This window comes from Mya arenaria, chromosome 9 (genome assembly GCF_026914265.1).
Source record: "Mya arenaria isolate MELC-2E11 chromosome 9, ASM2691426v1".
Lineage (NCBI taxonomy): Eukaryota > Metazoa > Mollusca > Bivalvia > Myida > Myidae > Mya > Mya arenaria.
This window is the reverse complement of record NC_069130.1, coordinates 20647021-20662670: the sequence shown is the minus strand read 5'-3', so window position 1 is coordinate 20662670 and position 15650 is coordinate 20647021. Positions and strand designations below refer to the sequence as shown.

The window sequence follows — 15650 nt, the reverse complement described above, 5'->3', positions numbered from 1 at the left end:
GCATTTCTGTCAATGCTTTTTATGCTGAACTCTATTGTCTTATAATTAGAACATTGTTACCAGGTAGAATTGTAACGGATATTTTTGCACCTTTTTAACCAAGTAATTTGTGGTCATGAAGCTATTGATTAATAAAACAGCAACAACAACACCTGGTAGAAGGCTACTATTATTTTATTTAAATATGCTTTTCACAATTGATAACTCTTTTATGCCAATATATATATATATATATATATATATATATATATATATATATATATATATATATATATATATATATATATATATATATATATAAATATTTCACTGTTTCAACAGTTACTAATTTTTCAAGATAATTCAATAAGCGAATACATGTTTTTTTGTGGTTAAAAAGGCAAAAACATAAATCTTCAATGTATAAATTTACTATAAAAAGTGCAATAATATATGTAAGCGGAAACAGGGTCCAACCGTGTGCTCACTCGGAATGACGCTGTTCTAGAGTGCTCTTAATTGACATAACGTTGTTATACTGGATGCTAAACCGACTTTACCCTATACTTCTTGGCTCTTACCATAAGGCTCTTATACTGGGTATTTTCGATTTAACCCTGTATATGTTTTGATGCTAACACGACATTACGCTGTTAAACTTGGGATTTGCCCGACATTGCAATGTTCTACACGTTTTATACCCGTTAGAGCGCTGTTTAACTGGAAATTTACTTACCCGATCGAACGATATTTTATAGGGATTTACCCGACCTTACTCTGATGTTCTGACCGTTTAGCAATGGAAGTATAGCTGAGACTTGCATATAAATCTTAGCGAAACCAACATCAGCTCATCATTCTTTATTTTCTGGTTAACAAACTAATATGTTCTTTACACAATTAAATGCTACGTAATCGGTTTTTACAGTAATATTTCACACATAAACCAAGACTGGGCAGGCAGATAAATATTTAAATATATATTTATTCTTTGCTATTACATCGACACACCAAGAATTTCAAAATAGTGTTTCAGATACAATACAAACACGGATGATTGTCTTGACAAAAATAGTTTGATTTTTATCAGATATTTTTACAACAATTACGCGTAACAATAGCAGCACACCAGGTCCTAGACGTTCATAACAATACCACAGGTAAGTCATTCATCACAATACAGCAGGTCCTAGATGTTCACCAGAATACAACAGGTCCTAGTCGTTCACCAAAATACACCAGGTCCTAGACGTTCATAAGAAAACAACAGGTCCTAGACGTTCATCAGAATACGACAGGTCCTAGACGTTCATCAGAATACCAAGTGCACAAGCATGTCTTAGACGTCCATCACAATACTAAGTGCACAAGTGAAAAATTGTACGAGCGCTAATATTAGATCAATGGTTCCCGTTAATTAAAAACCTTGAAGTGTATTGTTAACAGATAAAAGAGAAACATGTTTACCAAAAAGCTCATTAACGAAAACCTGTTAAGATAGGTATCATCTATAATGGGAGATTTTGCTCATTAAAAGTCATAAAAATGTTTTAGCAGAAACCTGCCCTTTCAGACGTGTATGATGCTTCTCTACCTTTTGAAGTTGTACGTTTGAAAATATTGAAACAAATAGATTGTCGAGTCTTAAACGCAGAAAAAAATGGAAATTGAAATACCAGCTGAAAGAATACCGGACTGGTATTTAAAGTCATGATTTTGTTAGCACAACCAGATGTCTTTGTATAACGCACATTATGGTGTACCTTTTAAACACCGCTTTAATGTGTGCAAAAGGGGAGATAGTAAGCTAATACTTGATTTGAGTCCGGCTCGGTTCCTTACGTAGAAACACTTCCTGTTTTTTATCAAATGATTTCATAAGTATCAAGGTCACCTACTCAGTGGTAGTAGCACACGTTATCATCTGCACTCTGTCATGTTATCCGAATCACCTTCCAGATAAATCCTGTACAATATTTTTGGGATATATTTATCAAATTTATATATGAATTGCCCATTTACATGTATGAACTTGTTTTCCAACTGAATTATTAAACTCAACTGAACTGATTTGTATACAAGTTTAATTATTAGTTAATCGCGATGTTTCTCCTTCAGTGTTTTTTTCTGGTTCCTAGATCGTGCCGTTTTTTTACCCAAATATTGAAAAAATGGTCACTCGATCCTAATCCAACGATTCCATTTTCCCCATTTCCATCGGTGGATCCTGAAGCGAGATGCAATGGGATATATGAAAGGACAACACATATATAAAAATGTGCTTTACTCATTGACCCCAATGGTATTCACAAACCTCCGATTAGTTATGATTAAATTTAAGCCATGTGATTATCTTAAAGTAATATCACAACAAAAGTATTATACTTGATTTTTCAACAGAAATTAGGTCATCATTTGAAATAAACAGAAGAAATAATTCAGGAATATTGTTACACGTTTACTTTTATGTCGCTTTCGCTTAAGAAAATGAACCTTCAGTCAATAATGTTTCAGTGAAATACATTACTAATATAATTTCATTGAAATAATTTATTTCATCTGTTTCACAAATAACCAACCTTATTTTTCGCGGTACTAAAGTATGTCGCTTGCGTCTGGGTGACGGGATCCATGGTTGTGTATGTGGCACCGGGACCCCCAGACGCCCTGAGGCTGCTTCGGCTCATCAGTTTGTGTTGGTTCCACTTCCGCCGTAGCAGCTGGATTACCTTTTATCATAAATCAAAGCAACGGTAGAGATAAACAATGATTTGCAAATCGCTTTTTAAATTCCTTTAGAATTTCAAAAAAAGAAGTTAAAATTCGTATGTGATATTCAAGAAATGGACATGAAAATCAAGGCAATTGAGTCTTGCTAATGCTAAGTAAGTGATACAGGACTATTTCGGTTAAGATTGTTACAAACTCGCTGTTATTGCCCTTTTATATTAGCATTTAGTAGATAATACACATATGTGCATTCATAGATGCTCATGTATTGTATGTTAAGACGAACACAAAATATGTTGTGTTGGTAGCAACATATTGCAAAGACGTACGAGTTTATGCACGTACCTCTCCGTTACAGAAGCAGTACATCGTTGAAACAAAAGCACCCTGAAGAAAAGAAAATCTAAAACTTAATATTTCACAGAAATAATTAACCTATAAGATGTCTGTCAACAAACGCATTTGGCAAGGTCCTTAAAGGGCCTCTCACACCTTGCCGAATTGACGTTAACTAATTAATATTAATGCGACAAGTGCTTATAACTACTGTACCTGATATCGATATATGTTTCATCCTCATTGTACTTCACATAGAAAATGGAATATACCTGAAGAGATATTAGCAGCGCGACGGCTGTGTGGTAAACGTCCTGCAGTTTAGAACCCGGCTCTGGTCGAATAGGAAAAAGAAGATATTGTAAACCCAACAGGGGAACCAGGATCAGTGTAGCCCTCGTTGCTTTTCTTCAAATAAATTAATATGTAGATATTAGTAACTTAGTCAAATTTACAATTGTGAGTAAATATGGTATGGAAAGAAACAATCAAATTACTCAGATTTTTCTCTTAAGCTTAAACATTTTTTAAGTTTGTTTGTTGCTGAAATAATTCTTTTGCTGAATAGAAAAGTGAAGTAGCGTACCTGGTCTGATCCGCTTCCGGCATTTGTCGTAACTTTGTGATTAATAGCCGGACGATATTCACCAAAAACAGTACGTTTACCTGGGTAAGAAAATGGAAGAGCAATAGCAATGCAATTTTGATATGTAAGACCTTACTCTGAAAATGGATATAATCACACTTTTCATAGATTTACCTTTAAACGAAGCCTAAAGGACGTGACTGACAGCTTGCATTTACGTAACCTTAGAACTAATAACTCTACTTCGATTTACTTATCAGGTATATTATGAATACAATACGATGTACACATACGAGGGGTGATCGCGAAGTTCGTGTAAATGTACTCTTATTTGTGTTCTATTTTTAATAATGAAATGAAAAAAATACCACTCTAATGTCTAATTAATTAGAATTCTCCATGCTAAATATTATACGAATCCATTAAACGGTTTGATAGTTACATCAATTCCAACACAGTCACTATGCGTCACTTGACGCACGCCAAAATCGTAAACCACGTCAATTAGCGTCACACGTCATCCATGTTCACTTTCTCTCGTTTGATATCAAAATACTTAATAATTACGTTTGGCAGCGTAACACAAACTTACCCCGATTGAAAATACAATCGGACCATACATGATCCACTGTAGCGCACTCTCATTAATCCAGCAACTAAAATGAAATACATTAAAATTTAATGTATTTGCCAAATACATTAAAGTGGAACGAATATAAATGGCTCAATGACGGCTTGGTAATTTACACAATAGCGAAAAATTGTTGCAAGTACCCATGGAATGAAAACGACCGGAAGGCAGATTGCTTTTGACATATTTTTATATGATAGGTTTGGAATTAAATAAAACATGTTGCACTATAATAATGTCATATGACCCTGTGTTATATTAAAAAAACAACAATATTATTTCGCTGAACCAATCAATTGACACTCAACATATTTCAGTTTGAACAGACATAACTTCTTTCAGTCTTCAGTGGAAAAAAATATTATCAACATGTGTAAAGCACGAAATGTATTATTATAGGAATACTCTTTGATAAATATTAAAGATGACTCCACAAACCATAATGATGTTATTAATCATATTTAGAAGGAGATTTGTTACTTCTGAAATCTTCAATTTGTATTCTGTTTTGTTTAAATATACAATTTTGGACGATTTAAACAGGCTGTGCTTCCATTTTCGTATCTTATTTTGCTTTTCTGTTTGTCTTCAGCGTCGATCTATGCATCATTTACCTTGAACATCAAGATTATTTGCCTCAAAATTATCGCTGAAAGACACATAGATAATTAAAATTAATCCTTTGCGATTATTTTCACAAGCACAAAGAAAGTAGTTCATTATGTATCTGGCTACTGTTTTAAACCTGTTAGAAATTCATGTTGAATCTAGAAAACATGCAAATACGAGCGATATGTTCACTTGATTAACAAGAGCAACGGAATCAAGTCCATTGTTTGCATCTACTACCTTGATGATGTGACCTTTAGTTTTCTAAAATTCATTTCCCTTTATAACCTCAATGCCTTGGCAAATGATGGGCACTGATCAGACTTTATATGCGAATTCTCACAAACATTTATCCGTTAGGAGATTTTCTCTAATGGTTATTTGATGACAAGGGCGTATGCGATAATTATTCCAGGCTGAGGCACGATAACATTGTAATTACTGGGGAAACGTATTATATTTATGCTGCATTGTTTGGTACTTCAGTAGTGACCCATAGTCGATCATGTTGTCCCCGTTGATTATTAATCAAAATCAGCCGTCATCACACAAAATTGCCAATTACTGAACGATGCGTTCAAAGGAAAGATTCTTAATTGCAGGAAATTTTGAAGGCTTGTGAAATCGGAGAACGACGGCGATTCAGAAGATTACGGATTAATGGGATGTAAAAGGAAAGTGGTTAATTAAGTTTACCAGCGCTTATTTTAAGTTCCATGGATTCTGTTATGTGCATAATATATTATCACGCCGCCTTTACTTTAATAACATTATACATGTAGACTTTTATATATTTATATAGATATATATATATATATTCGATCGTGAGAGGGCAACATGAAATGTATTTTCATGGATATTATTTAGGTATATTTCTCTATTGAAAGTGTGTTTTAATAATGCGTATGTTCTTAATTTGGTAAATTGTTGATGCCTGCTTTCCAGCTTTGATAATATGTATCTTATATTCCCTTTTTACAATCTCCAACGTGTAACTATCGACAGCTTCTGGTAGCCAAATATCATAGACTAGCGATTGAGACGGGCAGATATACTCATACAGATATACATGAAATAATTTGTGTCTCATTCAGCATGAATCAGGTAGAATCTGAGTTCCACTTTCTTCTCGTTTGCCTAACAAAAGGGAAATTCAACCATTGGACAACATTAAATAAATTCGAATACCTCAAAAGCACTCCTACGCACAGGGTTCAGAAGGTAAAAAATCTCTATGTTCTTATCAAATATTGCTCTCTCTCTAAGCCAATTTGTGACCACTGTGCGCAAGAGTAAACAAAGATACTTGGTAACATATTGGGGGAGAATCGAGCTTAACCTTAGCATTCAAACAAGATGGCGGCGCCCATGTAAAAGGTGAGTTTTTCGGCGATTTAAAATTTTGGAAGCCAGTTTAGACACTGGCATATTGTGAAAAACCTGCTAGAGAAAATTCCACACCCATTGGTACTTGGATCTCCATGAAACATGCTGTAGTTTTGTCAAACATTCGGACATCGGCATCGACTCGAGAGGAAAACGAACTAAAAGGCACGGCTAAGGTTAGGATCCCTCGATAATATTGGCCTGTTTTGACGATTAGCAACACTATTCATGATTGTTGTGTCAAGTTGGTGCAATATAAATGTGTATTGATCAAAAGTTATCCGTCTAGAAACCCGTAATGACGTATTTGCCTTAAAATTAGTATTTATGCACAATGCTAAGGAGCAGTGCACGCAAATAAGTGGCTAAGGTTAGGTGCCATTTATTGAGAGAGGCGTTCATTACCTACGGTAATTTTGTTTCCTGTTTGTATCTGTTCTTTCTGAGAGATTAAAGGTTTCCGTAACACTGTGCGACATCATCATTATCCGGATGAGGTATTTTGAAACTGCCAAATCTGATTTCGCTGTGTTTTCATCTAGATACATTTGAGAAAAAACTACAGTGACGCGATGTTGTGGATGAAAATCGTCTATTTTGTAGTTTTTGGTGTACCTGTTTAAATTTGAGGATGCATTAAAACAAGTAATAAAGAAATATTCACATTCATATTTAATCAATAGTTACCAGAAGCGAAACTGATCGCACTTAATTAGTACTTAAATTGTCAACGGTAGATCGGTCTTGTCAAAAATGTTGACAAAAGATTGTAATGATGATAAAGGTTTAAAGTAGATGAATGATGTTTCCTGTATACTCGTATTTGAAAATAATGTCTGGCTCGATCAAACATAGTTTAAACGGTTACAGGCATAGGACGAATACTTTACAGGTTGTTAAATAGGGCCGATCTAGAACTGTTATGTTTGTTGTGTCACTAAACCCTAGTTTCTCCTGACATTCGATTCTCCCCCCTGCATATGAGAGGATGGTATTGATTTTGATATCACATTATTTATGTTGAATAATGTACAAGACAATTGTTGTAATAATGCATATTTTCCGATACCAATACTAACACATGCATACTTACTATAATATAATGTTATAACATTTGCACCAGAAAATGTGTTTGTGTACTTTTGTTCTCCAATCATTAATTTATTGGTTTTCATGCTATAAACATTGTAAAATGTTTTAGGCAATAAACAGATCGTATCGTTTACTTATGAACGCCCAGCCATTCGACATTACCAATTCTAAGATCCTAAGATGTATACAGTCTAATGAATTGTATAAGCGGTCAGTTATCAAATAAAACACGTTCTCAACACGAAACTTACAATTCTGCCAGAAATAAGTGTGGCCGTTTGGCAACATCAGCCCTTGTAATTTGAATTGCTTTTGTTAGTTGATCTAATTATATGTGCATATTTATGATGTCATAATAAATTAACATCGGAATAATGCAATCCGTCATTTGGCATCATGGCAAGTAGGATAATGGTTCTTTTTTGCAATGAATGTTATAAGATCTACATCTATGTCACCAAGAGGTCACAGAACGTTATGTTTTCACAAGTGACAGAGCGTCGACTGTAAATATGCTTTTATGTGATCACCAGGGAAAACAACTGATCGTAAGAAAAAGGATTTGATTAATAACCCCAGGGCTTACTTAAGAAGTTGGTCCATTGGGCAAACGATCATGTTTAGATTGATGAAACACTTACTCCATGGTGAGATAGTCGTCCGATTCTCGAACCAACGTGTACACCAGTGTTAATACGACCGGAATACCTGAAATAGAATTCTAGAAAATAGAACCTCGAATTCGCCTTCCTACTGTATGGTGTTCGAAAATAAAGCCATTACATTCTTACTATATGGTATTTTTGGTTAATAAGAATATTACCAGCATGAACCACCCACCATACTACTCTTGGGTTTTCGAAATCATTCAGGCATAAAGTAAAATATTCTAGTACGGTATCCTAGTTAGAGCGGCTGAATCACAGCACCGCATTTTCAAACATGTGATATAAACACGCAGTTGTAATAAGGTATTGCAAAAGTAATGAAGCCCACATTAGATCAGATATTCTGATGTGATGCATTCACTCCTTACCCAGGCTACAATTGAACATGAACATTTTCCTTATCGTTGGAAATGTTAAGCAAGTAAACATTTAAGCAGAATAACTAAATGTTATTAGGAATTGAAACATGTTTGAGAACAGGAATGCATAGTGACAATTTAACTTAGAACGTACAAGATGCGCTATTTTATATGGAAAACAAAACTTATTAGAAATTGATTCAATACCAGACATTGTTATACCATAAATTCATCTGAAGAGCTATTTTATATGGAAAACAAAACTTATTAGAAATTGATTCAATACCAGACATTGTTATACCATAAATTCATCTGAAGATATGGAAATTAAGCCTCCCGAATAACTAAAAACATGTTTCAATATGGAAATGACTTTGAACAATTCTACAACTGGAAAATTAAAGAGGTCTCAGTGCAAATCAGATTGATGAAGTATTACTAGTCCATCTCTTAATTATTGATCTAGCCACGACAAGAGTAGTTCTAAGACATAAGAATAGGATCTCCTCAAGTTATCGGGTTTCTTTGATGGCTATTTCAGTTATTTCACCAGATAGTGATATTATGTCTTACCATTTAAATACCAAATATGTCCTCAATTTTGGGCAACTGATTTTGTATCGACAGTTTGCAATTGGTTTATTGTATATATCACAGTGCAAAACAAAAAAGCATATTGTTTGTGTACAGATACAAAAGCGTTGGCTGTTTTATAACTTTGGGACATTCTGGCCACTAAGCAATTAATTAAAAAAAAAAACCTCCTATTTCAAGGCTAACCTGTTTATATGCTTCTTATTTGTTTTGGTCAACTTAAACAATAGTGTTCGCATTTAGGTATTATAGACAGTTCGCTGGAAATTGTATTATTATGCGTAAATAACAACACTATTTTCAGACAGACAGTGGTGTTATCCCTATTCTAATGTATAAAGTTTACTTCATACAATTCAGACAAACAATATTGACCTTTTTCTTAAAGCCGCTACAGTTTTGACCGATTTAAAATGGATTATTTGTTTAAATAGTTCTAGAATAAAAAAAAATGTATACTTATGCCGATATTTATCACAACTCCCATTAAATAGTGTAAGCATGGAAATAAACCACTTATAAAGATAAATAATCATAAATGACACTATCAAGACGTCATCAAAAAGTTACAACATTGATCATCGTCCTCCACCAACATCTGTCCTACGGAGGTAAATTTGATAAATAAGAATAATTATCTGCTTGCATATCACTAGTGAAGAGCAAAGTTATTCGCTAAAGCACTTTTTGGTACAATTGTGGATATTTTCATTAAGTTGTTGCAAAATGTGAACATTAAGATTAACCCTCAAATACTTAATAACGTACATTAAGATTTACCAAGACTTTTATTTCATATTGAGTTAAATGCTGTTCTATGTGCGGGGACGAGTACAACACAATCGAAATGTCGGAATGTTTATACTGTTTTGTTTTCAACCCAATTTGAATTATGGAATTTAGCGATTTGTATATGACAACAGAATATCAAAATGATTTACTAGTACTCACCCCAGCCAATGATGTAACAGGAGATGATGAGAATCTTCCCCGAGCTGAACGCGTACACCATGATCGTGTTGAGGTATAAACCCTCACAGAACATCCAGAGGAAGTTGCACACAATGAAATACTGGCACATAATGTGCAGGGCTTGGCACCAGAGCTGAAAAAAACACACATTTCTTTAAAAATTGGAATGGATTTATGGACGAAAGAAAAAATGAACGGAAATCTTTTATAGAAAAACAAAAGCGAAAGAGTATCTTTTGTACATAAGTGACCACATATCTGATGTCCATATAAGGCCATCTGAGACGCGTCGTGGGAGTTTGGACATTACGAAATAATTATAACAAATAAAATAATCTTGAATAAAACAATCTAAAATAATAGTTTTTTCTATGTGTCTTAATTCTCCCAAAGTTGTTTTCTTTAAAAGGATCGGGATTGGCGCATAATTTTTCGATAATTTATGACCATAAGTTAACTCATGTTTCGATAACAACCACGGTTTTTGTCCAGACTTTCTTTACTCCAGTCATAGTCTGTGTTTTAAATGACTTAAAACTACAAAAAATCATATGTGTTTGCATTATGCATGTTCCATAAAGATTCATTGTTAAGAAATAAGATTATCAGATAGTCGTAATTCTGATTCGGTAATGTTGCACGTCATTTTAAGGTTCCTTCGAAATTATTTAGAATTCAAAATGTGCAAGACATGATCTTACTTGTAGACACGTATCTTACGCAATATAAATGATAGCATCATGATGTTTTTAATATTACTTCCTGAAATGGCATTTAATTCAAATACTCAAGAACATAATAAAAGCAAACGTATGTCCGAAGGCCAAAATATCGCACGATGCTGCTCATATTTAAAAGAGCTGGGGTTGAATTCAAGCCCTTACAAAGAAATACGAGAACTGAAACATGATACAATAAAAGCATTTAAAGGAATCCGTTAGCATTTCTAGTGTTTTCAAGCAACCCAAAATTGCCTATGATGTCATTACTTATCAAATATATTTTGATATTTGACATAACAGTGTCGAAAGATCCTGATCTGAATTTTAGTCATGACTGTTACGTTAATGAATTACAAATCGTTCACTTTGATTGGATTATTTCAGTGGAATAACATTTTAACTGACATCTATTATCGAACGTCAATGGTTATAAATACATTGCAATTGAAAACAAACAAAACACATTATGTTGAGTTCAATTTTTAACAAAGACTGATTTAGATATTGGAATTTTATCTGTGAAAACATTTCGCAATTAGTTACTTAATTTTATTTTTTTACTTTTAAACAAAAAATAATTAACGTCATATTTATAATTCAATTCAATGTTCTTTATTTCCAACAATAATTGATGATTATTAAACATGAACATAAACATGCTGAAAATGATAGGAAAACTCAAACAGAAATATATGGAATAGATTCCTTTGTAAGATTACATGATATTAACATGATAATCAAGCGAATTTTGTATAACCCATTTTTCTTTAAACCAGAGTTCAACAGGTCTTTACTGGCTGTAAAAAATGATTTACATATGAGGTTAGATGTGTAATGCAATTATAACTACAAAGACAAGCCTGGCATCAAATTCTAATTGCCACACCTACCACAACGGTAGGCAAATATATATTAAGGATAAACTATTCTTATGTGTTTAATCAAATAGAATGAAATGCCTTTGACAGAAGAGTTAACATAAGGTTTTGTAATTGACAATTCATTTATTTATCTCGAGAGGTTCTATGACACTCGCCCTTAAACTGTATTTTGTCCGAGCAATTGGCACTTCTGGCTTTTCAGCAATTGGCGTTTTATCTGATAATGTCTCCAACACACGATAAGTGTTTCGGTAATGCTTAGTGATTTCAGACAGAACGTTTAAAGATTAAATAAACGACATTTGCATAATGTCACAAAAATAAGGATGTCAGTCTGTGCTGGTTTTTCGTTTTGTGTCTTTTCGTCTCTAAATAAAGCGTTTATTAAAAAAAAATAATGACTAATGAGCGTGATAAAAAAGGAAATTATCATTTTATAGTTCTTAAGCACTATGATGTTGTTGTCAATTCATTATAATTAATAGCATTGCAACTTTATATCCTCGTTAGCAGCCTTTACATACCTTTAAATCTAAATTGAATATGAAATGTCATGTTGTAAATCATTCATGTCTTTTTAAATAGGTCTTATTTAAAGTTTACCTCTTGGATAAGGCGATATTTCAGCTAAATATAGTTGTATGTAAATGTACTTTGTTTCCATTCTATTTGCAGAAATAATACTTAGTTGTACTCGAAAGCAAACACAAACACAACACACTTATCAAACTATTATACTTTTTTAAAGGAAAACCAAAAGGATTTACCAGTATGAGAAAAGCATCATTCTCGTTTTTGTTACAGTCTATACTTAAGTCGTATATTGCTTTGCGATTCCTTCGACTATTACAGATTATGTATCCATTATAGATTATGTATCATCCAATCAAAATGCGTGTAACATGAGAGTAGGACCGTTATTGATCTCAACCGTCTATTTTGTAAGATGTAGTTGTCATTCCAACATTGTCTTTCACCGAAAGAGCATTGATGAAAAAGTCAACGTATACCATTGTTTAAAGTTTCATTGCTTACAGTTATTAAATAAATTCATACACTGTTGCCAATGTCTATGTATATTTCCTTTAATCGTACTTTGTTAATGTTGTTTAGTAAGTGTTTCTTACGGTAATGGGTTGTTTACTATAATATTACAAGTAACATATTAAACTACTACACGTTAATCTTTTTTCGAACGAATCCGTAACTGACAACCACTCACTTAACTCAACTCGGACGATTTTTATAGTGAACAAGCCTTTAAATAGTCTAGCAATCTCTTATTTATATTAAGCTGAGTTACGTCAGCAGACGTATTCAATCACTCTCATTGTCAGAGACCAGTCTAATTTGCTTGTAGACGATATTGTTACCTTTGAAGAGTTATGTCAAACCACGCTTCGAAAGTGTCATTCAGATTATTTATGATGGGATGTTTATATTTAAAAGTCAGTTAATTGTGGTGTGAATTTTCAAGAGACTCCAATTGGCAACCTTAGACAGCTAGAACACATATTCAAAAAATGAAGAAAAAAAAATGGATTAACAATCCTTATTAAGCCGTTAGTTCTGTTCTTTTCCACATAACTTTTATTTCAACATAAAAAAAATATGTTTAATAATGTTTTGCTGCTTTTTGCTCAAAATGAAGTTACCACAAATAATTTTAAAAAATGGTATAAATGTTGAATATTTTAATTGTTCCTATGCAGAGAAAATATCAAAATGAGTTTTATTGTTGTTATTTATCTAATAAAACTCCATATATTACCGTAACAGAAAATATCGTCATTTTCTAGCATGGAGGTTTACGTCCCCTATAAACTCTAGAATACCTCTTTTGCCAGTCAAAGCAAAATAGGCATTTATTTAGAACAAGCCTTAATCATCAGTAATTTCATCTTTGGCGGGTGAATAAAGGTCCGCCTCCTGCAACTCATCCGATACTCACTTCTTGAGTCAGATTTCAGCGAATGAGCTTGTATTCTAAGTCAGTTTGATGACCTGATGTTATTATATTAATGATTGAAAAGGGCTCGTTTGCAATGATAAATGCGCCCGTTCTTAATCATTACGATTTTAGTTCAAGTCATCTAGCTTTTACATAAACAGTTAGTCAACTACCATTTATTCGAAAAGTAAACATTTGTATAAAAATACCAGTGATGCGTTGTTTTTTAAAAGCTTTTAGCTCTCGAACGACGCTGTTGTAATGGTAAACCAACAAAGAGCACTTCATACCGGATTATCCAGGAGAACTTCGCCATCCAAAGCTGCTAACACGTAGTACAAAATCCAGAATATTCCAGTGAACACATAGGAAAGAAATAGGTTCTTGTGAATAGTAATTCGGTCACATCGAAGTTGCCTACAACGTTTAATTAATGATAATTGCATATTTCCATAATTGCATCATGCATAAGTTTGGGACAATACTCAAAAGCATAGTGTTGCTTAATGAAAGGACGTCGTATATGCATGCCTTTCAACATTACTAGAGGTCGAGCAATTTCCGGAGAATTTCTGTTGAATCCTTTGATCTTTGTTATTTTACAATAATTGATTATACATCTAATAACAGTGTACAGTCACGTTCATATTCAATTAATTTTATAATTTTTAAAATGCAACAGGTCAACTTCAATAAAAATCATATTCAATTGCAACAATATCAAGCGACATGAAACCAAAGACAAAAACATGTATTTCAGACATCATACACATATTGATCTGTGATTGAGTATTAACTGACTTACCGGAATCTAAAGAAAATAATCAATGACACCACCAGCATGAGAAGTGATAGAGAAAACCCGCCAATGAATATGTAGATGTGCTTGGTATCATCCTCCGCTTGCTGTGGAATCAATGGGAACATTTTACAATAGTAAGTGTTACACATGTTTAAGATATTGTTCGGAACGTTATTTGAAATTGCTCTCTACTAACAATACTTTACCACAATCATGTAATTATTTGTTTTGTCATCATTTGACCTTCTAGAAGCGCTTCTTGATAAAGCAAAGGCCTAAAATAGGGTTTAAGTAGACAACCTTAAAAAGGTTTTGTCACCTGCAAATGTCTTCTTTCAGGAAAATGAGTTTGTGACCTCTCCTGTTTAAATTATATTAGGGTTGACAAACACAAAACGAAAGTCATCAATCGGAACAATACAAATAATATCAATAGTTTATTATATAGTTATAAGTAAAACTGAAAAAGACTATAAATACAAACGAACGACAAATATTTGGCAATTAAACTAAAAGTTGTTCCGATTCCCAGCCTGGGCTTATTTGAGTTTTGTTAATGATTTTAAGCAAGACAAGTGAGTTTTTCTCCGCGTACTCCGGTTACACTACAACACAAGATTAAACTCTCGAAAAACGTGGTGCCAACGAGAGTGAGTTTCCAATAATTTTCAACACAACTGGTATATAACATTTTGATGACATTTTCTGTCAAATGCATGCTATTGAAGTTTTCTACTGACATATTATTCACCCTTTTCTTTAGCTTCTTGACCCTTTCAAAAATCTCCATGGCTTTTTGCGCTTAGCTCCCAGCCCTTTCAATTTAGCTCACTGGTAGTATCCCTTAGCACTCGGGCCACGTTGCAAGTTCAATGCCCTTTCCCTTTCCCCCTATCCATTTTCTCTTAGCTTCATGCTCATTTCACTATATATCCGACATATTGTATATCCGCTGCCCTTCACCGTTGTCCTCTACCCTTCCACTTCGCTCCCTGTCCCTCTACATTGTCCCCTGCCCTTCCCATTTGTTCGCCACCCTTCCACTTCAATCTCTGTTTCTCTACTTTACCCCCTAACAATCCACTTTGCTCCTTGCCTTCCACCACGCTCCGTTCCTTTTCACTTTGATCCCTGCCTTCCCTCTTTGTGTCCCACTCTTTCACCTTGTTCCATGACCCTCCACTTTTCTCCCTGCCCTTCAACTTTCCTCCTTGCCCTTACAATTTGTTCCCTTCCCTTTCCCCTTTGTGCCCCTCCCTTTCACTTTGCTCCTTGCCCTTACAATTTACTCCCTGCCCTTTTCTGTTCTGCTACTTTCCTTTGGCTTTTTAACATCCTTTTCTTGTATTTTT

The 15650-nt window shown here is 33.7% G+C and overlaps 1 protein-coding gene across 1 annotated transcript in view; it reads right to left on the bottom strand.

Annotated features, from left to right (window-relative positions):
* Positions 1 to 2164: 2164 nt before the first annotated feature.
* LOC128245844 (calcitonin gene-related peptide type 1 receptor-like) overlaps positions 2165 to 15650 on the bottom strand; it is a 46485-nt gene continuing 32999 nt past the window's right edge. Inside the window, exons 4-13 of the mRNA XM_052964068.1 lie at positions 14302 to 14398; positions 13787 to 13913; positions 9922 to 10075; positions 7991 to 8057; positions 4224 to 4287; positions 3632 to 3711; positions 3318 to 3453; positions 3055 to 3096; positions 2559 to 2708; positions 2165 to 2206 (exon numbers count right to left, since the gene is read on the bottom strand). Of these exons, the coding sequence (XP_052820028.1) occupies positions 2165 to 2206; positions 2559 to 2708; positions 3055 to 3096; positions 3318 to 3453; positions 3632 to 3711; positions 4224 to 4287; positions 7991 to 8057; positions 9922 to 10075; positions 13787 to 13913; positions 14302 to 14398 (959 nt within the window). The remainder of the gene's footprint in view (positions 2207 to 2558; positions 2709 to 3054; positions 3097 to 3317; positions 3454 to 3631; positions 3712 to 4223; positions 4288 to 7990; positions 8058 to 9921; positions 10076 to 13786; positions 13914 to 14301; positions 14399 to 15650) is intronic.